Genomic DNA, 21,306 nt, shown 5'->3' with positions numbered 1-21,306 from the left:
ACATGTGCGCTGCGTTCCACGGCAAGTTCCAAGCTTGGCACACGACTTGCGGTCAAGTGCGTGAACTAAAAGCGCGTTTATATCCATTGTTAAAACGTACACAGTGTATTATTCGGTGGACAGGCACGGTCGACGAATCATGGCGGCAAGTGCTTGCTATCCACCGCGGGAACAACGTCGCTGCAAGAGCGGCGATTCGAATGCGCATCGTGTGGATGCGTTCCATGTACGCTTGGTTCGAGGGGACGACAGCGGTAGAGTCGTTTAACGCACGATCGCGCGTTAAAGTCCGCGTCACGGTTTCTGCAACTCCGTCTCTTTCCATTCGGATTTAACGGGAACATACACCAACCCAGGCGGGGGTGTATGTCGTACTTAATGGACCAATTTCGTCGTCACTTGAAATTTGTATGGTGGCGTGCGGTGGAGTTACTCACTCCCGCCCCTGAGCCGCCCACAACTGGCCCCTCGACAGCAGCCGACAGCAACATTCGTCCGCACGAGCGCAAGTGATCATGGCCGAGTCCATGAAGTCGCAATACCTCCGCAAGCTCGAGGACGGCGGTTCCAACACGCTGAATATTGTCCTTGGCACAGCGACGGGTGTGATTATCCTCGTGATCTTGGGCCTATGCTGCCATTCCAAGCGCAAATCCAAGCAACGCCGCGAAGCGAGGCGGTTGCGCCGTGAACGGCAAGGTATTGCAGCGTCCGGTATTCCCAAGGACAGCGACGTGTACATGGAAGCGGACAACCGCACGATCAACCTGCCCATGATGGGCCATCAACACAATCATGGAAAACAACGCGACGAACAAGACATTTACATCATGCGCAACAGCGAAGACGTCGACTACCATGGGAACCATGCGTACCAAAATATTTCAAACCCCGCCAAAATGTCCGCCCCCTTGCCGTTCAAGATGGACGCGACCCTACTGAAGGCCAAGGTGGACTACACCGACATCCAGTACACGCGGAAATTGAGCAAGGGAGCGTTTGGCGAAGTCTGGCTCGGTCAGTTTCAAGGGAATTACGTCGCAATCAAGCAGATCCTCGAGGAGCGCAAGACAGACGCCAAGGAGATCGAGTGCTTCGTCGCCGAGATCAAGCTCATGGCGACTTTCCAGCACCCGAACATCGTGGACTTTCTCGGGTTCTCGTGGAACCCCAAGGACGCCAACTTGTGTGCCATGACCGAGTACATGAAGAACGGCGACTTGTTTGGTACGTTTTCTCTCGGCTTGTTTTGTGTCTTTTATTGCGACGTTTGTCTCGGAATGTTGTTTGGTTGTTCTTTTTTCGATTTTGACAGTCTTTTAGTGTTCCTGCAGAAGCGAAAAGCAACATTGACGTGGCAGCACGACAAGCTTCAAATTGCAATCGACATTGCTCAAGCTCTGGTGTATCTCCACTCGCTCAGCCCCAAGGTCATCCACCGCGACCTCAAATCCAAGAACGTGCTGTTGGACGATCGTTGCACGGCAAAGTTGAGCGACTTTGGCATTTCCCGTCTGCGTCAGCTCGAAGAAACGATGACTGCAGGTGTCGGGACGGCTCTGTGGGCCGCGCCCGAGGTGTTCTTGGCCAAGAAGTACAACGATCGTGCCGATGTGTACTCTCTGGGTGTCGTGCTGTCGGAACTCGACACGTGCGCGATCCCGTATGCCGACCAAGCCGTTGGAAAGAATGGAAAGCTGGACGGGATGGCCGTGGTGAAGCTTGTGACGCAGCAAAAAGCCAAGCCAACGTTCTCCGAGTCGTGCCCGCAAGCAGTCCGCGCATTGGCGTTCCAGTGTCTCGACTACGAGCCGGACAACCGTCCGTCTGCCGCCGAAGTCGTCGAGATCCTAAAGAACCGCGTCCGGCCAGCATTAGAGCGTACCTCTTATTAGTACTTTATCCAACATCTCGTCCAAGGATTCCATCCTGCTTGCCACGGCGGCCACGGCGCCGACGTCACTTTGGCCGGATCGCCGGACAATTACGTGTGCCATTCGTCACGATATGCATTACCCAATGACATCTCGACAAATGCCTGCTGTTGTCGAATCAAAAAAATAATAGGAAAAATTCCTTGGGAGAGCGAAAAAAACGGACCAATCAAACGAGAGACCATGTCACTAGAGCGACTTGGTGTTGGTTGTATCGTGGACAAGTGCGTTGGACGTGCGCGGCATGGCTGCATGAAAACGATGAGTAGCAGATTGTAGCAATCGTTTTGGTCGTGCGAAGAGATTTTGGTACATTATAATTTTTGACATTTTTCGTATGTGAATATGAAGTCAATAATTTTTCTCAAAACATGCGAATGGGAAGAACGAGCGCGTTCGATCGTTCGCAGCGCCGCCGTTGGGTGATGGGGACCACTTCTCCGAGCGAAAAGGAAAGCCAGCAATCATTAACCCAAGCTCTCGGATGGACGCGTGCTTGAGGCCCTTGGAATACACACACGTGGGTATTCCCTGTTCAACCTCGTTCACCAGACAGTCCCGTGATGCGAATATGTGGTCGTCATTCCACGTCGTGATTGTAGGATCCCAAGGCCGCTTGCCTTTTCTTTTAAGCGTTGGTTGGAAGCGTCCATGGTAGGGTGGAAGGCTATCGCGTCACACAGGCAGAGAGTTGCGGGTCGTGTTGGCAGCTGTCGATCGCAAGTGTGGCGTCGCCGTCGTTGCACATGGCATGGTTTTGACAAATTCGACCGCGATTTTCGACAGTTTGATGAAAAATCGGGGCAATTTTTGCAAATGTGCGATCGAAACCCCCCTCTGATTGGTTCAATTTCACATGAAGAGACGGTCCGGGCTTGCAAAGACCGTGACATGGCCGGCTCGACCCACCACCCGCGTCACGACATGGACGCATTCCACGAAATCCTCATCGATCGGCATGGCCATACGACTCCGACAACTCGATGGAGGTAGCAACTTCGCTCTCAACATCGCGCTTGTCTCGGTGATCGGGGTCATCGCGGTTGTCATCTTGGTCCTGTACTGCCGGTCTCGACGACCACGACCGACCGGCGGTCGCCGGAAAGGCGACGTGCCCCCAAACTACATGGATGCCGACCGCACCATCAACTTGCCGCTCCACCATCGACCAGCACCATCTCTTGCAATGCCTCGTGGTGAAAGCGACATTTACATCATGCGTAGCAGCGACGGCGGCACCGAATACGAACCCCAAAGTCGCTCCAAACAGAACGCGTTCTTGCCGTTCCGTCTCGACCCTGCGCTTCTCCGAGCCAAGGTGGACTACGCCGACATTCACTACACGCGGAAATTGAGCAAGGGAGCGTTTGGCGAGGTCTGGCTCGGCCAGTGTCAAGGGAATTACGTCGCAATCAAGCAGATCTTGGAAGAGCGCAAGAATGACGCCAAGGAGATCGAGTGCTTTGTCGCCGAGATCAAGCTCATGGCGATCTTCCATCATCCGAATATCGTAGACTTTCGAGGGTTTTCTTGGAACCCCACGGACGGCAACATGTGCGCGCTGACCGAGTACATGAAGCACGGCGACTTGTTTGGTCCGTCTTTCTCGTCTTGACTTCTTTGGATCTCACCGTTCTCTTGACATTGGTAGTGTACCTTCAGCGCAACAAAGCGTCGCTGGCATGGAAGCATGAAAAGGTCGGGATTGCAATCGACATTGCTCAAGCTCTGGTGTATCTCCACTCGCTCAACCCCAAGGTCATCCACCGCGACCTCAAATCCAAGAACGTGTTGCTTGATGACAACTTTACGGCAAAGTTGAGCGACTTTGGCATTTCCCGTCTGCGTCAGCTCGAAGAAACGATGACTGCAGGTGTCGGGACGGCTCTGTGGGCCGCGCCAGAGGTGTTCCTGGCCAAGAAGTACAACGATCGTGCCGATGTGTACTCTCTGGGCGTCGTGCTGTCGGAACTCGACACGTGCGCGATCCCGTATGCCGACCAAGCCGTTGGAAAGAATGGAAAGCTGGACGGGATGGCCGTGGTGAAGCTTGTGACGCAGCAACAAGCCAAGCCATCGTTCTCCCCGTCGTGCCCGGAAGAAGTTCGTGCGTTGGCGTACCGCTGTCTCGACTACGAGCCGGACAACCGTCCGTCTGCCGCCGAAGTCGTCGAGATCCTGAAGAATCACGTGCGGCCGGCGCTCGACCGGCCGTCGTTTTGAGTGTTGTTGTAAAACCTATTTAACCTCTTACGTTTAAACTATAGTGCATTCGATCAGAAATCCGGAGATTCAATCTCACGCCAAAACGTGTCCGGATATCATTGTGCCGAGTCCTGTCGCATCCGGGAAATTGGAGGTGTCATGTGAGCTTTGCTTTGATGGATGACGAGCTGTCGACATTGCACAGCGACTCTGCGAGTTGTGGATTACAGCATCGCTGTGGGGTTATGCCGGGTCATCAAGTTTGCGCAGAACCAGGACGAGCGTGCGAGCGATCAGGCCCACTAGGGTTGTTTCCATGAACAACTGGAACGCCGCCTGGGTTAATCTTGCCATCAGGTCGTTCGATGAAGTCACCGCAGCATCTCTCAAATTGTCGCCAACAAGACGTGCTTGGCATTCTATCAAGATGGACATCTCGATAGAGTCCAGGACGTGGGCAAGATGGTTCGACACACCGGCGACGTAATGTTGGCGCGCTTTCGCGCGGGGGTCAAGTGGTTGGGGTCGAGCACACAAGTGGAAGGGGGGGGCGATTCGTGCAGCCACGTCGCCCGCCCCTTCGACGACCAACGACGACGCCGTCCGTTGCTCGCTCGTGGCGCTGCTTCGTCCTCCGACCAACCGACAGTTCCAATCTGAACGCGGTCGGCATCGTGCCACTGTGCAGGGCTCGCCGCCGGCTTTCACGTAAAACGCAACACGTTTAAACAAGTTTGGCCGCCTGTCTTTTTGGCGGTCATCCCTCCGTGCATTCTTAAAAAATTGCGTCGGGTTGCGGTGGCATTAAAATTCCAGCACATGTCGTCCGTCCCGAGTCAGCTGCAATTACAAACGGCAGAGAGGGGCTCGCTTGGGTCGCTGCCGCCCGACTGTCCATTCCTCACGTGGTCTGGCGCAACAAACACACGATGGCGACAGCTCTTGCACAGCAGCGCCTGCGCCGCCGCCTCGATGGAGACGACAACATGCTGAACATTGGCCTCGGTATTGCGATCGGCTTGATTGTGCTCGTCGTGGTCGCGTTCTGGCTGTACCAGCGACACAAGAACAAACGGCGACTAGAGGAACGCCACGCGCGACGAGCGGCTAACCAGCGAGGAAACATGCGCCAAGGCGGAGACGAAGAAGTCGACCAGCGCACGATCAATTTTAACGGACGACAGGCACCTCCGTCGCACCACAACAACGCGGCCGCGAAACACGGCCGCCCGCCATCGCACGGCGACAACTACGTCCTCGAGGACGACGAGTACCGTCATGTGAACAACAAGAAGTCTGCAGCAAAGCAAGGTATTCGACCTCCATCGCCGACTCGTCTTGACACGACATCGAGTAGCGCTGTTCCAAATGGACCAAGACATGCTCGATGCCAAGCTCGACTTCAATGCGATCCAGTACACGCGCAAGCTGACCAAGGGCGCGTTCGGAGAAGTCTGGCTCGGCCAGTACTGTGGAAAGTACGTTGCGCGATCGCGCACGACGACTGACGGGATCATGTCCAGGTATGTCGCAATCAAGCAAATCTTGGAAGAGCGCAAGAACGACGCCAAGGAAATCGAGTGCTTTGTCGCTGAGATCAAGCTCATGCTGAATCTCAAGCACCCCAACATTTTGGACTTTTTGGGATTCTCGTGGAACCCCAAGGACCACAACTTGTGCTTTCTGACCGAGTACATGAAGAACGGCGACTTGTTTTACTACCTCCAAAAGCGCAAGACGGTCTTGTCGTGGAAGCGCGAGAAGATTCAGCTCGCGCTCGACATTGCGCAGGGCCTTGTCTACCTCCACTCGCTCACGCCCAAGATCATCCATCGCGACCTCAAGTCCAAGAACGTCCTGCTCGATGAAAAGTTTACGGCGAAAATCAACGACTTTGGCATTTCTCGGTACTTGGCCCATCTCACACACCGGCGACTCGACCCTCATCTTTGTGATGTAGCGTCCGGCAGTTTGAAGAAACCATGACGGCCGGCGTCGGCACGGCGTTGTGGGCCGCGCCCGAGGTCTTTATGGCGAAAAAGTACAACGACCGCGCCGACGTGTACTCGCTCGGCGTGGTCTTGTCGGAACTCGACACATGCGCGATTCCGTTTGCGGACCAAGCGATCGGCAAGAACGGCAAGTTGGACGGCATGGCCGTGATCAAACTCGTGACCCAGAAGCGCGCCAAGCCCACATTCAGTCCGCAGTGCCCGCCGCCCGTCCTCGACCTCGCCATGCGCTGCCTCGACTACGAGCCCGAGAACCGGCCGTCCGCCGCCGACGTCGTCGAGTTGATTCAACACCAGATCAAGCCCGCGTTGGAAGCGTACTAACGCCGCCACCGTCTCGACAGTCACCCCCACGTTTTCGTTGTATTGGTATAACCGTGCAAACACCCCCAGTCCCCGCTTCCATCTCCTCCCACCACCAGCATCGTTGCGACAGCGCTTTGCGTCGGCAAAGACCAATGTAGCTCACGAACGGCGACGCCGGGCGTCCCAGTGCCTTGCTTGCGCCTGGAGCCAAGACTCACATGGCGCATGCTCTCGTTCACGTGTGGCTCTCTCTTCCAGGAGGTTGCTGGTCGAGATCGTCGAAGGTCCCGCCCGATCTATAGGCCGGGAACCAGATACAGCCACATGAAGGATCCGCCCCAGCGGTAACTATAGAAGGCTCGACACGGCTATCTCGGTGGGTCTGGCGAGCTCAGCTACACACAGCCGTCGTTGGCGGGACACGGTCGGGGGAGGGCGTCCTGCCTTCGAAACCGGACCATTCATGGAGTATGCGGGTCGGTAGCACCGTCGGCAGTGCCTGCGGTGGCCGGTGTCGGCAATCGTTGCCCACACAGCCCGACATGGGCTGCGACCAGTCGATGTCGGCAAATTGCATAGACCACCGCCGAACATCGCCCAGGATGGCGATGCCCCTTGACGCTCCACTCCATCGTTGCACCGCGGATCGTGCACCCCAGTACACGCCCCCCGCGTTCAACCACTTTCGGTCGTCGAGTTAGCGGTCCGTCCAAAGGAAGCATCTTCGCTCAAGCATGGACGAGCCCATGACGAAGGAGCGACGAGCACACCATCGGAGATCTCTCGGGCTTCACACGTGCCTGCTTCGTGCAGTTGGACAGAGTCGACCCTGCTGCATCCTGCCTGCACAACGCCTACTTGTCGCTGCTCTCGACGTTCGCTTCACGACCAAACGAGTGGGTGCCCCAAAGTCCCTGCGTGGCGTTTTCCCCACGTCACACAAACGCATCCTGGCCGCACGTTCGCGACCGTGGCGATGCCATCGTCGTTCGTGTGGCGGTGGCACGTGGGTCGATTGGTACCAGCAAACCCCACGGAGTTCCCCCCGCCTGCCGGTCGCTTTGGACCGAACGTGCTACGGACACGCACGGCATCCGCTGGAAGGACGAACACGTCGCAGATTCTCGGCGTGAAGCGCGTCGAATGGTAGAGGCGTACGCATGGAGGGAGCACGAAGAACAGATAGGAAGAGGAGGTTGTTGCCCACTCTTGGACCTCGCGCGATGGGTGCTGGGCGGGTTGGAGGGTCGGGCGCTTCTCCTGGCGACGCATGAACGCATTCAAACGGTAAAAAGTGCGTCGCCGACTCTTGCATCGATCTTCGAGACGCACCTCAACTGAATCGAGTGGGCGACTCGCCCCCCCGGCGACCTCGCCGGTCCAGGGGATTCCATCGAGTCACACCCACCACGACGCATATGTTCCTTGGAAGCGCTGGAGTCACACGGGTGACAACTAGGTCAACCAAACACTGCCTCTGTCCTTGTCTCGACGGAGAAAGGGGCCGGAGACGTGGTCAGAGCGTGGGGACGGCCATGGCGTTGGTGTGTCTATCGGCAGCCCCCCCCCCACCACTCCCCACCTCGCTAAGCGCTTGTTGCCCTGGATCGCGCTTGCTTCCACAGAGTTGATGAATCCAGGGCGGCCAAGAGCGAGGCTTGGACTGATTCGGCGCGTGCATCTAGTTAGCATTGCTTGACATGCCTCCCGACAACGCATCGCGTCGACTCTATCGCACCCAATGGCGTCGTGATACTGCACACAACTGCCGTCCGTAACGTTTGGCAGGCCTCTTGCGCCGCTCGGCTGCAAGTTGTGCAGTGTTGGATGGCTTCTGGCCCTAGTGACGTCGACACCAGGGGAACGCGTGGTTCGTCTGCCGCGTCCAAGTGGTGGGCTGTCCGCATTCACGCGCAGGTCTTCCGCCGCCTTCGTCGAGTTGCTCGTCGATTCGAGGCACCCGTTCGACGTCGAGTCACCTCGCCACCATCGCACACACACATCTGTCCACAAACCATGGCATTGTTGCTTTTCCTGCCACGGTTGCCGAGAAGGCGGCTGCGCATGGATCGGGCGGCGCGGTGGACGCCGCCGAGAACGATAGCGATTGGATTTCCGCCGCCCATGTCGTCCCAAGTTACCCCCGACGTAGTCTCCAACGACCTCTCGACATGTTCACGAGCTCCCGTGCTCTGTGCCTCCTGGCGCGACTTGGATTGTTTGTGCATCCTCGTGGGTCGATCGATGCACGAACACCTTCGCCGCCCCGACCGTCATCCAATGGTCGCACCGACGTACATGACACCAACGCGTCCTTCGGGACGTCCTGTTGTTGTACCTGCAGAACCCGACGACAATGCAAAAGGACCACGCGCTTGCTGTCACGCCCACCGCGAGAATACAGACGCCGCGTGCCACTCTCGACATGCGGGCGGGACGACAGTGGTGCTGTAGGATGTGCTGCACGAGAATGCCGCGAGGCATTCCTCCACTGTACATGGCCCTGTACTCAACGTGGCCTCGATCGGTGCCAGCGAACACTGTCCGTGCCGTCGCAGGCCTCCTCTGACAACACGTTCGTGCATGCATGCATACAGGACGGCATCGCGCCAGCCGCTAGGCAAACTGGCCTCGAGCGGCGTGCCGACGACGATGATGGCAGAAACGTTTTTGACCAATGTCTTGAAATTGCTATACAATTTTATAAACATGGTCAGCGACACCGCAGTCGTCCCACTCTTTCCACACATCCCGGATAATCGGCCCCAAGGTGTCGTATCCGGAAGATCGATACAAACGCCAAGTGAAAGCGAGATATCCGGATACGGAGAAGCGCCGCGGGAGCTGTCGTCAACGTCGCACGGTGGGACCGGATGCTGGCGTCGTGGCTCTGGTCGCGGCTTGCGCAGCGCAGGTCCACTTTCCGATTCACCGCGCAGACACCCGATCGACATGGTTGTGTACTACGCTAAGAAGCACTCGCTCCTTCATATGCTGAAGCTCCAAGCATCGTCCTACGTGGCCATGGATGTCCAAGCAGCGTCGATTGCGTTCCTGAATGACCACACCGTGTACGGCATGGACCAGATCTTGGACGCTACGTGGTCCACGCACCGCACTGTGACGATGCGCCTCGCCACCCGTGATGGCCAAGTGACCAAGCAAAAGTTCCTCTTCGACTGCCAAGCAGACCTCTTCTTTTTCCTCGTCGAGCTCGGCATGGAACCGAGTCAGTTTGGCGGGACCGTGCAACGAGGATCATTTAAACGACGTTCCATTTGCAACCCGATCGCAGAGAAAGGGTTTCGCAAGAGCTACACGTCACGAACACCCACACGATGCTCCCGCAAAAGCGCCGCCAAGAGCGATTTTTATTGACGCCAAGCCCGATTTGACCATGCTATTTAGACGTATTTAAGCTCAGAATGGTACTGCGCGTGACGCAACCTCCACGAACACCATGGTGCTCGAACGACTCTTTCATCGATCCTCCCCCCACGGGTGAACTGCCGTAAAACCTCGAAGTGGCCTCGAAGCAATTTGCCTCGAGGACGTGGGGGAGACATCCAAGAGCTAGCTCCAAGCACAGGAATCTCCAGACTTGATCCACTTACCAAATACACAGTGTACAAAGCAGATTGTGAGCCCCATCACACAGTTGCGCCGCTGCGCAGCGCCGCGCTTCTCGGTTGGTTGGTGGCTGGTTGATCCAACTGGGGAGCGCCAGTAAAGGTTTCGAACTACATACGTGAGATTGGCCAATCATTTAAATTTGAATATCCTGGACAGAACCAATCAGAATAGTTTACTAGTAGTATTTACAGCGATTCGTCCTGCTATTTTCGTCGTGATGTTCGATGAGCCCCCAGTAGTCCAAATCCAACTACTGTATCCACTTGACCTCCGTGTCAAACGGCCCAAAGGAGAACTAGCTGTAGATGCATGTCACACGCAGTTCATGAGACCATTTCGCGCAAGTTGAATGGACCAGTTTTCAAATTGTGCGAGGTTGCCCAATCGTGTCAAGCTGTCCTTCGAATTTCGTACGAAATTCACAGTGTTTCGTCGATGTGCACGTGAATCAAAATCGAAAATGTGGTATTTTTTCCTTTCTCCGCTGAATATATAAACCCAGTGGATATATAGTACTCGGGGCAGGTTGGAGGTACAAAGACCCACGCGCGACGCATGTGCGGGACCGTTTGACTTACCCAATCGAGGTGATACGACGACGGAGACGGCGGCGAGGAACGCGGCGCTGCCACACGACGTGCTTCACGTATATCAAATTGCACACGGCGAATGCTTGCATTATTACAGACCATCCGACGCCGCTACCTTCTAGACTGGGGTGGAAACTCAATGTGCTTTAGCCCAACAAGACGCGGTCTCCGTCCACGAACTTGTAGGGAGGGATTTCCATGTTGAGGGGAGCAGGACCCTTGCGAATGCGGCCGCTCAAGTCGTAGTGAGAACCGTGGCATGGGCAAAACCAACCGTCGTATTCGCCAGCGTTCGACGTCGGCACACAACCCAAATGCGTGCAAATACCCAAAATCACGAGCCACTTGGGATCTTGGACGCGCACTTCGTCCGATTCAGGGTGGCGCAATTGGCTCAGGTCGACACTGCGCGCCTTGGCGATTTCGGCTTCAGTGCGGTGCTTGATAAAGATGGGCTTGCCGCGCCACTTGACCTACAGGATGATCAGTGCACGCTGCGCTGTCGATATCCGTACCGTAATGGTAGAACCCGGTTCAATTGCGCTCAAGTTGAATTCGGCGGTGGACAACGCCAACACATCGGCCGATGCACTGATGGACCCGACGAATTTGATCACGGCAAGGCGGGCCGCAGTGGCATAAGCAATGCGGGAGCCCCCCAACACAAAGTACGTGAACGCACGCTTGGACGGGTCCCCAGCGCTGGCCTTGACTTCATCGTCAAAGTAATGATCTTTGGACGAATAGTCGTCCTTGGTCGCAGCGGGCGCCGAGAACGAGCGCGCTACAGATGGGTCGACCAAGACAATATGAGAGGGGTACATCAACAGAGCCCGGATGCTGTACCCGTGAAGGCAGGGACCAGGCTGCTCTTCGCCTTGGAACTCAGGATGCGGCGGGCCAGCATGGTCAAGTCACTGAAGTCACGAAATACACGAGTAGTCACCAAGGAAGTGGTGGAGAAAAGCAGGTGCCGACTCACTTGATTTAAGTATGCATCCGTCAAAACCTGTCGGGAATGCATAAATATATTCAATATGAGGGGTCATAATCACCGCAAAATCGAGTATGCGTTTCCGCAGAGTTCGTCGACAAGAAGTTGGGCGGAGAACGTGGGCACTGCTCTTGTTTGAATCGGGAAGGCCCATTGAGTGGGTTCGCAGCGCCCGATAAAGAGCTGACTCAAGGACATCGTGGCCATCTCAGCTGGTTGCTAGTTTGAAGGGGACAAAGTGTCCCCATCCACGCTGGCACTGTTTAGTTTGCACACAGTATCGCCTGCGCCAAATGCAATAGCATTAAACTGATTGCATGCAAGAGCGATAATGGGGTCGATTCAACACGGTCACATCGTCACTGTTTGTCGCCCAACACTTCGATTATCCCTGGCAGTTGTAATTTCTCTTGTGCGTATCAACCATCCGACACCACCTCAACGAATTCGCACGCGATAATGCCGTGCCTCCAATCGTAGCCACGGAGAAAAAATAGCATCCACCGACGCATGATGGCTTGCATCGATCTGGGCCCGAATCACCCGAGTGTGGGCAACTTTACTCGAATTTGAGCACGCTCTTGGGACGTATTTGGAGAACCTGAGTACGTTATGTTAAGTGCAGGTCACTCCACGTGGATTGGCTAAAAAGAATTCAAGATTGACTGGATTGGTCAATATTGTTCTCGGCATTTCATTGGCCGAATTCTGACTGGTGCGAACTGCGGGGGCGGGCGGTGCACGCCGACGGTACTTTTGGATTCCTCGTTCAAGCACCAAGCACTTCAACATGGGTCGTATGCATTCCGGCGGCAAGGGTATGAGCAAGTCTGCTCGCCCGTACAAGCGCACTCCTCCATCGTGGCTCAAGGTCACGGCGGAAGACGTCGAAGATCACGTGTGCAAGTTCGCCAAGAAGGGTTTGACGCCGTCGCAAATCGGTGTCATCTTGCGTGACTCGCACGGCATTGCCCAAGTCAAGTCTGTGACTGGTTCCAAGGTGTTGCGCATCTTGAAGAAGAACGGTACGTAGGAGACTCCCTTTCGAACCGCGATCCTGAACTAGGCCCCTTTGCTGCATTCCCACCAACTGCGTCAGCTCTACCAATTCCCTTGGTATTGCCTGACCCACACTCGAACGAGTTGTGAGGTGGGAATACACGAGGGTGCGTCATATAGGTTTGGCTCCTGAATTGCCGGAAGACTTGTACATGTTGATCAAGAAGGCCGTCGCTGTGCGCAAGCACTTGGACCGCAACCGTCAAGACAAGGACTCCAAGTTCCGCTTGATTTTGATCGAATCGCGCATTCACCGTCTCGCTCGTTACTACCGCCAAAACCGAAAGTTGAGCCCTAACTGGAAGTACGAATCCGCTACGGCCTCCACCTTGGTCGCATAAGTGCTTCCCTCGTGGTCGTCATGCATCGATTCTGTCGAGGATTTCTGGTGTCATTCAATAACCCCATGTAACAAGGACTTGAATGCACAAGCATCCCACTGTTCATTTTGTTTTCGACGATACCTCGAGTCCATCAACGCCACGTGACGTGGAGAGTTAGCAGAGGGCAGCGGAAGCCGTCCAATGGACCGGACGTCCATGACATCCTTGGTCCTTGGGCAGGTGGCGGTCTTGAAGCACGTGCAAATAACTTGCACTCCCTGCATGTGACACATGACCCATCTTTGGCTGGGAATCCTGTCAGTACATGTTGACATCCGCGCCCGAAGAGCGACATCGCGCATGCATGACGGGGACACCTGCAAGTCCACCTGCCCAGGTGAGAGGGATACTTGCAAACTGATATCCTGTACAAATGCATAATTTGAGATGACGGATAATCCATTTGCCATTGAAAACCTCCAGTATTGCATATTCAGTGTTGTTGGATCATGGGGAGTCGAGCCAAGGCCGCGCTGCTGCGCAGTGCGCTGTGCCTCACAACAGGTATCCCTAAAACTTTGGTGTATGCTTAGTCTAATGATGGATATTCTCTTTGTCTTCCCGACTTGAACCAGCGAAGCCACGTCCGAGCCCAACGCTGTTCATGTTCCCTGGGTTGACGTCGGCGCCGTTCCACAACCCGCGCGACTTTGACTGGACGCGAGCTCTCGAAGCAAACGTAGATGTGATTCGGTCAGAGTACTTGGCGCTCAAAGCGAACCAGAAGACATCCGACTACGACGTGCAAAGTGGGCACGAACACGCATTGCACAATGGACAATGGGACTGGTTCAGCTATATGACAAAAGGCAACAAAACCGGTAACGACGCATTCGAGGAGCATTGCCCCACCACAACGTCGCTTTTGAACTCGATTCCCGGTTTTATGACGTCCATTCCGTTTGCGTACACGTTCTTCTCGAGTCTCCAGCCAGGGAGTTCCATCAAAGCCCACTCCGCGCCATGCAACATTCGCCTGCGATGCCATTTTCCGCTCTTCGTTCCTCCTGGATGTGGGATCCGAGTTGGCGACCAAATCCGCACGTGGAAGGAAGGCGAATGCTTGATCTTGGACGGTATTCTTGTCTGCAATTGCCTTCTTCGGAGCCTCACGTTTGAAAGTAGATTCGTACGACCACGAAGTGTGGCATGACGGGAAGAAGGGCGAACGAGTTGTGCTGTTGTTTGACTTTTGGCATCCCGATCTCGTTCCCGAAGAGCGAGATGCCCTCATCGACGTAAGCACTACTGCGCACAGCACATTCTGAACTAGTTCGTGTGGTAGATGTTTGCGGAGGCAAAGACCAAGGGATGGCTGTCGGACAAGTAGCGCGGTGCCACAAATTTCCGGCACCGGTCGTGGGCTTAGCTGTATAACAAGGACATAGAAGTTGTAGTCGTCGAGAAGTTGTCTTGCGGTGGCAAACGCCATGTGAGGATAAGGGGGGTGCACTGATGGTAAACAGCATCCGATCGAGTTCGAAGCTTCGAAGGAATGCGCCGTGATCTAGCCTGCCAACGTTGTGGCGGCGCAATAAAACGACTGGAATCGAAGACAAGCACTCCAAACCCCCTTGACGCATGTGTGAGGTCGTCGACGCAGTAGAATGACAAGATATCAACGGCCCGAGCAAGTCTGGACAGGTGCAGCCAAGTCCGTCCTGGCCATCCGATCATAGGTATCCCACGCAACAACTGCGGTCGTGTTGCACTCTACAAAGCGACTGGGGCAGGCGTGCCGAATGAAGCGAAAACACTTCACCATCGAATGCGATCAGGTTCTGCGGTTGAAATTTCGCTGGCCAGAAAGTTTGTGTGGGGTGGCGCGCCGTTGATCAGGCTGGCGGGGGAGGCTCGTGCCGCTGGTGACGATGCTTACCTCTGCTTCCATCATGCTTGGTTTGGGTATGCCTCTCGGAGTTGCCATGTGGGCATCTCTGCCTCAAAGTTGTCCGGTGAGTCGGCGGCGGTGACGCTCATGCTATGGTTCGATTGCTCATGGACATGACACGAACCAGACTGTCATGCTTTGGCGCGGTACCAGCGTGATCTCTCCGTCCCTTCTCTGTCGTTCGGGTAGCTGAGCCTTCGGATTGTCGTTTCTCCGTTTTGCCGTCGCGATCACGTGGTCATGGCAGCTCGCCCTTCTGCTGACGATAGCCATCGTGTTGGCAAATGCCGACTTGGACAACAAAACGTGGCCCCCACCATTTTGGGCGTTGTTCATTTTTGCGTTGCCCGTGATTCCAGGGGTGCAAGTGGCGCTCAACGTCGATGGGATCGTGTTGAGGTCTTGGGTTGTTGTGGATAGCCATTGTGGCTTTAGCGAGGGGACGTCGTTGCCTCCATCACCGTGAACTGGTTCCATGACGCTCTTTTAAAGTGCCCCGACTCTGGCCTCGTCGCTCTGGTCATCATGTCCCCAATTTTCATTCGTTTGGCATGGCTGGAAGCGGTGATTTGGTTCTCACCCCTCTATATTTCGTTTGCTGTGGCTATGCGACCTGGACCTGTTTTGTCGGTGTGTCCTCGCTTCAATGTTGCTGCTACGGGAAGGCCATTTCGCTGGGGTTGTGTTGTTGCATGTGCTCGTGGTTCCAGGTCCGACGAGCTTGATGAAGTCGCGAGGTCATCTTCATGAGCTGGCGCTAGATGTGTAGCTAGCTAGCACCCCATGCATGTAAGTCGTGCATGGGCTCCTGACCACACCACAATGTTTCGGGAGACTTCGATTGACAAATCCCAAATCTACGAACGCCAACGGCCGTCCCAGCGGTGCATCGCATCCATGTCCACAGCGATCGCGTGTTGTGATAGAACTGGTTGTGCTGGCGCGCGGGACTGTCGCGACCGCTCCCGATAACGTTTGCCCAATCGGGATTCCTATCCGGATGTGAAGCATGCGTTATCCGTATATGATACAGCTAAAGAGAATTGGTTGCGGCGTCATGACGTCGCCTGCGCTGGCGGATGCATTGGCCGTCGAGCACGTGTTTGGCAACTTCCACGACTATTACGACTTCAACCCAGAAAGTGAACGGCTGCGGTTCCTCACGGCGGACCTTCGACGAGCGTTGCGACGGCTCTTTCAAACGCAGCCACATGGGTATGGCACGCTGCTCGACGTCGGATGCAACGAAGGCGAGTTCTCCGCCGTGGATCCCCGCATGTTTTCAATTTCAGTGTTAGGCAAACTCACCATGGGCTTGTACGACGCCCTCATGAGCAACACTGTAACCTCGTCGTCGACGCACGCTGCGGCGGTGTTTTCGACAGACTGCCTGGCCCAGCTCAATGATTTCCTCCAGCCACATCGACTTCGACCCGAGTATATTACTGTTGCGGACACTGGCACGGCCCACCGGCCGCAGTTCGTTCTCCACGTGTACATCTACGGTGCATTCTTTGGCGAAGGCAGAGGAGTGTCCAAGAAAGTTGCCCGCGCGAGAGCGGCCACCGCAGCGTTGAGACACTGGTGCCACATTCACCAGCTTCCTGAGGCGACATCTCACGCAGATTTTGCAAGGCCAGACACAGCAGCCGTTTCCGAAGACAACACGCCTGATGGCTTTGATTTACGCGTCGTAGGCATCGACATCGACGGGACATTGATTGATCGCGCGGCGACTCGGTGGACAAACCATCCACATGTCTCTTTCCAAACGGGCGACATCATGAATCCAAACGAGGCGGCGGACCTGTGTGCTTCAATCCTGTGCCCGTTGCCGCCACCCGAGTTGCCGCCGCGTCGATTTGACGTTGTCACGTGCTTTAGCATCACGATGTGGATTCATCTGAACCACGGTGATGTCGGGTTGAGCTCGTTCTTGGATACGGTCAGCAACTTGGCGTCACATTTAATCGTGGAGCCGCAGCCGTGGAAATGCTATCGCACGGCCATGTCACGGCTGAAGCGCAAGGGCATCAAGAACCCGTTCGCGTTTCAAGCGCTCAAATACACCCACAACAACGTCGCGATGTTTATCGACGCCAAATTAACCGAGTCGTTTGGGTACAAGAAGATGCTTGGCAAGACCAATTGGAGCCGGCCCGTGTGGCTCTATAGCCGAGATCCTCTGCCTGGCATCGTGTACGACACCACGTTAAATGTAGCCACACCAAAGTCTTGAATCGACCCCCTCGTTCGACTATTGCTTGGCTTTTGTTGATGGTGAATGCGCTGCTGCTTCCTCGGACGTATTCCTATCGTTATTTCAAGTATCGAATGGAGCTTTCGACCACGAGTCTACCCAACGTGTGTGGAAGTCAAATCGATAACTTCGCCAACACCATTGGGTTCGATACAGCTTCCTGGGCCTTCCATCGTCATGCTCTGCTTTGACGTTCGATCTCGTTTCGAATGTGTAGTCACCGAGCCACTGTGTCGTGGCGTCTCTCGGACTTGGACCATTCCAGCATGACCATTATAACGACACTTCAAGAGTTGTGGAAAGGACGCGTGTACTTGCAGTAATTGCTCCATCCATGGCGTGCGGTTGCCGTCTAGAGCTCAGGGTGCTTTCGTTGGGTCAAAACCCATGATGCATGGTTGCGCACAATCGAGTGCGTCGGTTGACGTGTCTTTCTCCGCTCACGGTTGCACTAGAGCTGCATGAGTGGAGCCCCATCGTAATCGTCGCCAAGATCGATTCACTCGTGATGACTTGAGCAGGGACCGCGTTTTGGTGTACTTTACAAGACATTTTAAGTCGAAGCGGTCGCGGCTGTACCAGTTGTCGTGATCGACGACAACGAGTGCTCGGACCGGAGTTGGTTGGCAAACTGCGTCAGCGCTTGCTTCATTTCGGGCTCGCTGGCAAACACGGTCGCCGTGACGAACGCGAGCTTCTCAACGACATTGGCCGACATGACAGTCACGTGCAGCACGAGAAGAGCTAGGAGTCCCCACACGTATGCACGGTACCACCAAGGAGTGCCGGGAACTACAATCACGACGGCCGCGCTGAAGAGCAACGCAAAGTAGAGCGCGTTGAGGGCGAGTCCAAACTTGGCAAGGCCTCGCAAGACACCTCGTGACAGGGCAGGTCGCACCGTTCGAGCGCTGAGAACGAACGCTGGAGATGGGTTCGGAGCGCTGGTGGACTGTCTTCTGGCACGCCACCAATTTACGAGCAACGACCACGCGGAGTCATTTTCGCGGTCGGCGAGGGCATCGGCAAGTCCTTGCATGCGCTGGACTGCATCTGCCGCAGGCTCAGTGGACTCGTCTGTTTCTTTCACAGAGATCGCTTGCAGCGTCGTGAGGAGAGTCTTGACATGCATGCTGTTGACGCAGTCGCTGGCGTGGTCGACGATCTTGTGTTGCCAACTGTTCATGTACAGGTAGAGAACGATCGAGAGGAGCCATGAGAGGACGACTAGGACGGTGAGCACACCAAGACGATACTGCAGCGCCAGGGGACGGTACACGTTGGCGGCGCGGAGCATGACTTCGCGGCTCATTTCTGGGCTTTCGTCGGGGAATTCAATCGCGAGAAAGACCGCGTGGCTCACGGAAAAGTAACACGCGTACGTGCACACAAGACAGATAAATGTGGTAACGTCTAGACGTAGCATCTCAAGCACAAGATTGTCTTGGACGAGTTGGAGGTAGTGCGAGTACAAAAACCGGCGCGGCAGCCGGTGCAGTTGCAAGAAGAATCGCCTGACGATGTGGAACTTGACACCGCGACGGAACACATGTGGCACGTGCTCATCAGCCGTCACGGTGCCGGCCGAAGTCGCGACGTGGAGAAATTCCTTGGAGCTTCGTGTGGCCATCGCGTGGACTTCTTGGATGCGCCGATCGAGGCGGTAAAACAAGAGAATGGCTTGAAGGATTCCAGACCAAAGAAAGTACACAACGATGTCCCCCGCGAGCTTGAAGCAGTGGTCGTACAGGTCGCCCGGCGCCACAAGTTGCCATGTTTCCAACTGGAGCAGGACGAACAGTAGCAAGCCTCCCGTCATGAGATCTGTACAAGCGAACACGCTGTGAGACCACGAATGAAGAGGGTGCCGCAATGTACCTCGGCACGAAATGTGAAACATTTGGACAAACTTGGGTTGGGTAAGGCAATGCTTTTCGACCAGCTGAAGACACAGCTCGATGCCCATGCATATCATGGCGCACCCGATGAGGAAGGTAATCACCCATGACACGCTCAGCTGTGGGTCCAGCGCAATGTGCAACATTGTCGTGTTGCGAAACTGAACGAACGCGGCCGCGTTCGCTGACATGTTGGACGGGGACTTGTATCCGATGTGCACTTGCGCCATCAGTTCGTTCACAGCGCTTTGGAACGTGCGAGACAGTTCTGTCGCGTTTGCCTCGCCCAACGTGGCAGGAAATGCGTCGCCGTCGTACAAGATCGTGTCAACGTTGCAAGGCACGTGGTGCCGCATGACAACATTCATGTTGACGAAGAAATCGACACACGCGACCGAACGATTGAACGCGTGCACTTGACCTCGCACGAGCGGCTGTTCGTATAAGATGGCAAACACGCTCAGTCGCGACGATTGCATGCATTGCCTCGTGGTGGGGTACGCATCAAGTTGCTTGGCAATGCGAATCGTATCGCAGTCGGGTATTCCCGACGCGCGCGCCTTTCCTCGATGGATGGTCGCGCCGTAACAGTCGGGAAAGAGCAGACGACAAGCATCCCCCGATTCGTCGTCCTTGGGACTCTGACAAATCTTGGGAAGCATCTTGCACGTGTACGACATGTCGTCTTCGATACCTGGCGGACCAGTGCTCATCGGTGGAGCCGATGTCTGCTGCTTCTGCCTTCGCGTACGGTTGTGGTACGACGTGAACAGCGGTTGTGCGTTTGAAGGAAGTGGTGTATTCGTTCGTGACGGTGCAGACACTGTTGTTGTGACACTCTGATTCACACGGACATGTACATCCGCTTTGTGCGCTAACGATATCCCCGCCGTGGCAATCGCGGCCGCAAGGAGTCTCGTCATGTTCATGCTTCGTCGACCGTATCAAATGGCGCGTTCGGTATTACAACCCAGCGCATGTTTATTTGAAATGCTTTAGTTTGAAAAGACGAGCTCAAATGTTACCATTTGTATACGGACTTTACTTAGTTCATTATTTTTAAAATAGATTTAAAATAGATTAGAAACATGTGAGAGACGTGAGTTCCCGGATAATCAGCAAAGATATCCGGATATGCCGCATGATCCGGTGGTTTGTCCCGGTGCCGACCTCGTAGACACCATGGTCGACATGAAAGTGGCGTCGTTTGTGTTGCTGGTGCTCCAGAACACGCTCGGCACGATCGTGATCAAGTACTCGCGGGCTACCAAGTACCATGGTACGACGACGGTGCTGTTGTATGAGTTGCTGAAGCTCGTACTTTGTCTGAGTGTGGTTGTCGTTCAGAAGCACGGCAACTTTCGCCATGCCATCCAAAGCCTTCGCCTCGAGGTCATTGCGGACACGCAAGGGTACTTGAAAATGGTGCTCTTGGCCGCACTCTACAGTTTTCAGAACAATGTGCAGTTGCTCGCGCTTGACCACGTCAGTGCTGCCACGTACGCGATTGTTTACCAGCTAAAGATCGTCACGACGGCTGTCTTCATGGTGGTTTTTCTCAAGCGATCATTCCACGTCGTGCAATGGGTCGCAATGGTCGTGCTCATGATGGGAGTTGTCGTGTGTTCCGTCGGCAACAAGAAAGGCGCGACTTCGTCAGACAAAACGTCGTCCTCTATGGGCATCTTTCTGGTCATCGGACTTGCCGTCAATTCTGGTGTGGCCGCGGCGTATTTTGAGAAGGTGCTCAAGACGCACAAACCCGCCATCTCGTCCGACGTCATCCTTCGCGACCACACGCCCATCGACCCCATGTGGAAAACGAACATTCAACTCGCAAGCGTGTCGGTGATCGTGGCGTTTGCGGGAGTCGTTCACACTGCCACGAATGTTCCCAGCTTTGTCTTTTTCGACGGATATACCAAATTTACATGGGGCGTCGTGTGGCTGCAAGCGTGTGGCGGTCTCGTTGTGTCTGCCGTCGTTCGGTACTCGGACAACGTCGTCAAGAACTTTGGCACGGCGTTTTCACTCGTCTTAGGCTGCGTGCTGTCCAACTACCTGTTTGACGATCAACTATCGCCGCTGTTTTTTGTGGGTGTCGCAATGGTGGTGCTGTCTGTGTATGTGTACGGCGATGC

The 21,306-nt window shown here is 55.2% G+C and overlaps 11 protein-coding genes across 11 annotated transcripts; 8 read left to right on the top strand and 3 right to left on the bottom strand.

Annotated features, from left to right (window-relative positions):
- The first annotated feature begins 418 nt into the window (after positions 1–418).
- H310_09505 (TKL protein kinase) lies at positions 419–1,927 on the top strand. The gene is made up of 2 exons (XM_008875596.1): positions 419–1,227; positions 1,324–1,927. Exons 1-2 carry the CDS (start codon positions 516–518, stop codon positions 1,893–1,895), a joined length of 1,284 nt encoding a protein of 427 aa, XP_008873818.1. The 5' UTR covers positions 419–515; the 3' UTR covers positions 1,896–1,927.
- A 473-nt stretch (positions 1,928–2,400) lies between these two features.
- Positions 2,401–2,880, bottom strand: H310_09504 (hypothetical protein). Its single transcript, XM_008875595.1, has one exon. It carries the CDS (start codon positions 2,825–2,827, stop codon positions 2,480–2,482), a length of 348 nt encoding a protein of 115 aa, XP_008873817.1. The 5' UTR covers positions 2,828–2,880; the 3' UTR covers positions 2,401–2,479.
- Positions 2,835–4,157, top strand: H310_09503 (TKL protein kinase; the record flags this gene model as incomplete). Its single annotated transcript, XM_008875594.1, has 2 exons — positions 2,835–3,529; positions 3,586–4,157. Exons 1-2 carry the CDS (start codon positions 2,893–2,895, stop codon positions 4,155–4,157), a joined length of 1,209 nt encoding a protein of 402 aa, XP_008873816.1. The 5' UTR covers positions 2,835–2,892.
- Positions 4,158–4,955: 798 nt separating this feature from the next.
- H310_09502 (TKL protein kinase) lies at positions 4,956–6,556 on the top strand. The gene is made up of 4 exons (XM_008875593.1): positions 4,956–5,450; positions 5,497–5,617; positions 5,663–6,046; positions 6,100–6,556. Exons 1-4 carry the CDS (start codon positions 5,069–5,071, stop codon positions 6,473–6,475), a joined length of 1,263 nt encoding a protein of 420 aa, XP_008873815.1. The 5' UTR covers positions 4,956–5,068; the 3' UTR covers positions 6,476–6,556.
- A 2,726-nt stretch (positions 6,557–9,282) lies between these two features.
- H310_09501 (hypothetical protein) lies at positions 9,283–9,951 on the top strand. The gene has a single exon (XM_008875592.1). The coding sequence runs from the start codon at positions 9,410–9,412 to the stop codon at positions 9,833–9,835; it is 426 nt and encodes a 141-aa protein (XP_008873814.1). The 5' UTR covers positions 9,283–9,409; the 3' UTR covers positions 9,836–9,951.
- Positions 9,952–10,731: 780 nt separating this feature from the next.
- On the bottom strand, positions 10,732–11,634 carry H310_09500 (ubiquinol-cytochrome c reductase, iron-sulfur subunit). The gene is made up of 3 exons (XM_008875591.1): positions 11,527–11,634; positions 11,196–11,464; positions 10,732–11,153 (listed from the first exon to the last, which is right to left on the bottom strand). Exons 1-3 carry the CDS (start codon positions 11,585–11,587, stop codon positions 10,827–10,829), a joined length of 657 nt encoding a protein of 218 aa, XP_008873813.1. The 5' UTR covers positions 11,588–11,634; the 3' UTR covers positions 10,732–10,826.
- Positions 11,635–12,399: 765 nt separating this feature from the next.
- H310_09499 (40S ribosomal protein S13) lies at positions 12,400–13,167 on the top strand. The gene is made up of 2 exons (XM_008875590.1): positions 12,400–12,699; positions 12,854–13,167. Exons 1-2 carry the CDS (start codon positions 12,465–12,467, stop codon positions 13,072–13,074), a joined length of 456 nt encoding a protein of 151 aa, XP_008873812.1. The 5' UTR covers positions 12,400–12,464; the 3' UTR covers positions 13,075–13,167.
- Positions 13,168–13,548: 381 nt separating this feature from the next.
- Positions 13,549–14,524, top strand: H310_09498 (hypothetical protein). Its single transcript, XM_008875589.1, has 4 exons — positions 13,549–13,620; positions 13,692–14,192; positions 14,242–14,354; positions 14,402–14,524. The coding sequence occupies exons 1-4, from the start codon at positions 13,566–13,568 to the stop codon at positions 14,444–14,446; spliced, it is 714 nt and encodes a 237-aa protein (XP_008873811.1). The 5' UTR covers positions 13,549–13,565; the 3' UTR covers positions 14,447–14,524.
- Positions 14,525–16,047: 1,523 nt separating this feature from the next.
- Positions 16,048–17,271, top strand: H310_09497 (hypothetical protein). The gene is made up of 2 exons (XM_008875588.1): positions 16,048–16,257; positions 16,306–17,271. The coding sequence occupies exons 1-2, from the start codon at positions 16,065–16,067 to the stop codon at positions 17,244–17,246; spliced, it is 1,134 nt and encodes a 377-aa protein (XP_008873810.1). The 5' UTR covers positions 16,048–16,064; the 3' UTR covers positions 17,247–17,271.
- A 118-nt stretch (positions 17,272–17,389) lies between these two features.
- On the bottom strand, positions 17,390–20,119 carry H310_09496 (hypothetical protein). The gene is made up of 2 exons (XM_008875587.1): positions 19,146–20,119; positions 17,390–19,091 (listed from the first exon to the last, which is right to left on the bottom strand). The coding sequence occupies exons 1-2, from the start codon at positions 20,092–20,094 to the stop codon at positions 17,821–17,823; spliced, it is 2,220 nt and encodes a 739-aa protein (XP_008873809.1). The 5' UTR covers positions 20,095–20,119; the 3' UTR covers positions 17,390–17,820.
- Positions 20,120–20,301: 182 nt separating this feature from the next.
- H310_09495 (hypothetical protein) lies at positions 20,302–21,234 on the top strand (the record flags this gene model as incomplete). The annotated part of the gene is made up of 2 exons (XM_008875586.1): positions 20,302–21,153; positions 21,207–21,234. Exons 1-2 carry the CDS (start codon positions 20,348–20,350, stop codon positions 21,232–21,234), a joined length of 834 nt encoding a protein of 277 aa, XP_008873808.1. The 5' UTR covers positions 20,302–20,347.
- Positions 21,235–21,306: the final 72 nt, after the last annotated feature.

This window comes from Aphanomyces invadans, assembly GCF_000520115.1.
Source record: "Aphanomyces invadans strain NJM9701 unplaced genomic scaffold supercont1.21, whole genome shotgun sequence".
In the NCBI taxonomy this organism is placed as follows: Eukaryota; Oomycota; class Saprolegniomycetes; order Saprolegniales; family Verrucalvaceae; genus Aphanomyces; species Aphanomyces invadans.
This window is presented reverse-complemented; position numbering and strand designations above follow the sequence as displayed.

Bases quoted from the DNA above. Each gene is read 5' to 3' on its own strand.
- H310_09505 (XM_008875596.1), top strand. From the start codon at position 516: ATGGCCGAGTCCATGAAGTCGCAATACCTCCGCAAGCTCGAGGACGGC. The intron at 1,228-1,323 runs GTACGTTTTCTC...ACAGTCTTTTAG, and splicing joins GAAGAACGGCGACTTGTTTG to TGTTCCTGCAGAAGCGAAAA.
- H310_09504 (XM_008875595.1), bottom strand. From the start codon at position 2,827: ATGTCACGGTCTTTGCAAGCCCGGACCGTCTCTTCATGTGAAATTGAA.
- H310_09502 (XM_008875593.1), top strand. From the start codon at position 5,069: ATGGCGACAGCTCTTGCACAGCAGCGCCTGCGCCGCCGCCTCGATGGA. The intron at 5,618-5,662 runs GTACGTTGCGCG...GATCATGTCCAG, and splicing joins CTCGGCCAGTACTGTGGAAA to GTATGTCGCAATCAAGCAAA. The intron at 6,047-6,099 runs GTACTTGGCCCA...TTTGTGATGTAG, and splicing joins AACGACTTTGGCATTTCTCG to CGTCCGGCAGTTTGAAGAAA.
- H310_09501 (XM_008875592.1), top strand. From the start codon at position 9,410: ATGGTTGTGTACTACGCTAAGAAGCACTCGCTCCTTCATATGCTGAAG.
- H310_09500 (XM_008875591.1), bottom strand. From the start codon at position 11,587: ATGCTGGCCCGCCGCATCCTGAGTTCCAAGGCGAAGAGCAGCCTGGTC. The intron at 11,465-11,526 runs GTACAGCATCCG...ACCCATCTGTAG, and splicing joins CCTGGTCCCTGCCTTCACGG to CGCGCTCGTTCTCGGCGCCC. The intron at 11,154-11,195 runs GTACGGATATCG...ATCATCCTGTAG, and splicing joins AACCGGGTTCTACCATTACG to GTCAAGTGGCGCGGCAAGCC.
- H310_09499 (XM_008875590.1), top strand. From the start codon at position 12,465: ATGGGTCGTATGCATTCCGGCGGCAAGGGTATGAGCAAGTCTGCTCGC. The intron at 12,700-12,853 runs GTACGTAGGAGA...TGCGTCATATAG, and splicing joins GCGCATCTTGAAGAAGAACG to GTTTGGCTCCTGAATTGCCG.
- H310_09498 (XM_008875589.1), top strand. From the start codon at position 13,566: ATGGGGAGTCGAGCCAAGGCCGCGCTGCTGCGCAGTGCGCTGTGCCTC. The intron at 13,621-13,691 runs GTATCCCTAAAA...GACTTGAACCAG, and splicing joins TGCGCTGTGCCTCACAACAG to CGAAGCCACGTCCGAGCCCA. The intron at 14,193-14,241 runs GTATTCTTGTCT...GTTTGAAAGTAG, and splicing joins CGAATGCTTGATCTTGGACG to ATTCGTACGACCACGAAGTG.
- H310_09497 (XM_008875588.1), top strand. From the start codon at position 16,065: ATGACGTCGCCTGCGCTGGCGGATGCATTGGCCGTCGAGCACGTGTTT. The intron at 16,258-16,305 runs GCGAGTTCTCCG...TTTCAGTGTTAG, and splicing joins CGACGTCGGATGCAACGAAG to GCAAACTCACCATGGGCTTG.
- H310_09496 (XM_008875587.1), bottom strand. From the start codon at position 20,094: ATGAACATGACGAGACTCCTTGCGGCCGCGATTGCCACGGCGGGGATA. The intron at 19,092-19,145 runs GTACATTGCGGC...TCGCTTGTACAG, and splicing joins GTTTCACATTTCGTGCCGAG to ATCTCATGACGGGAGGCTTG.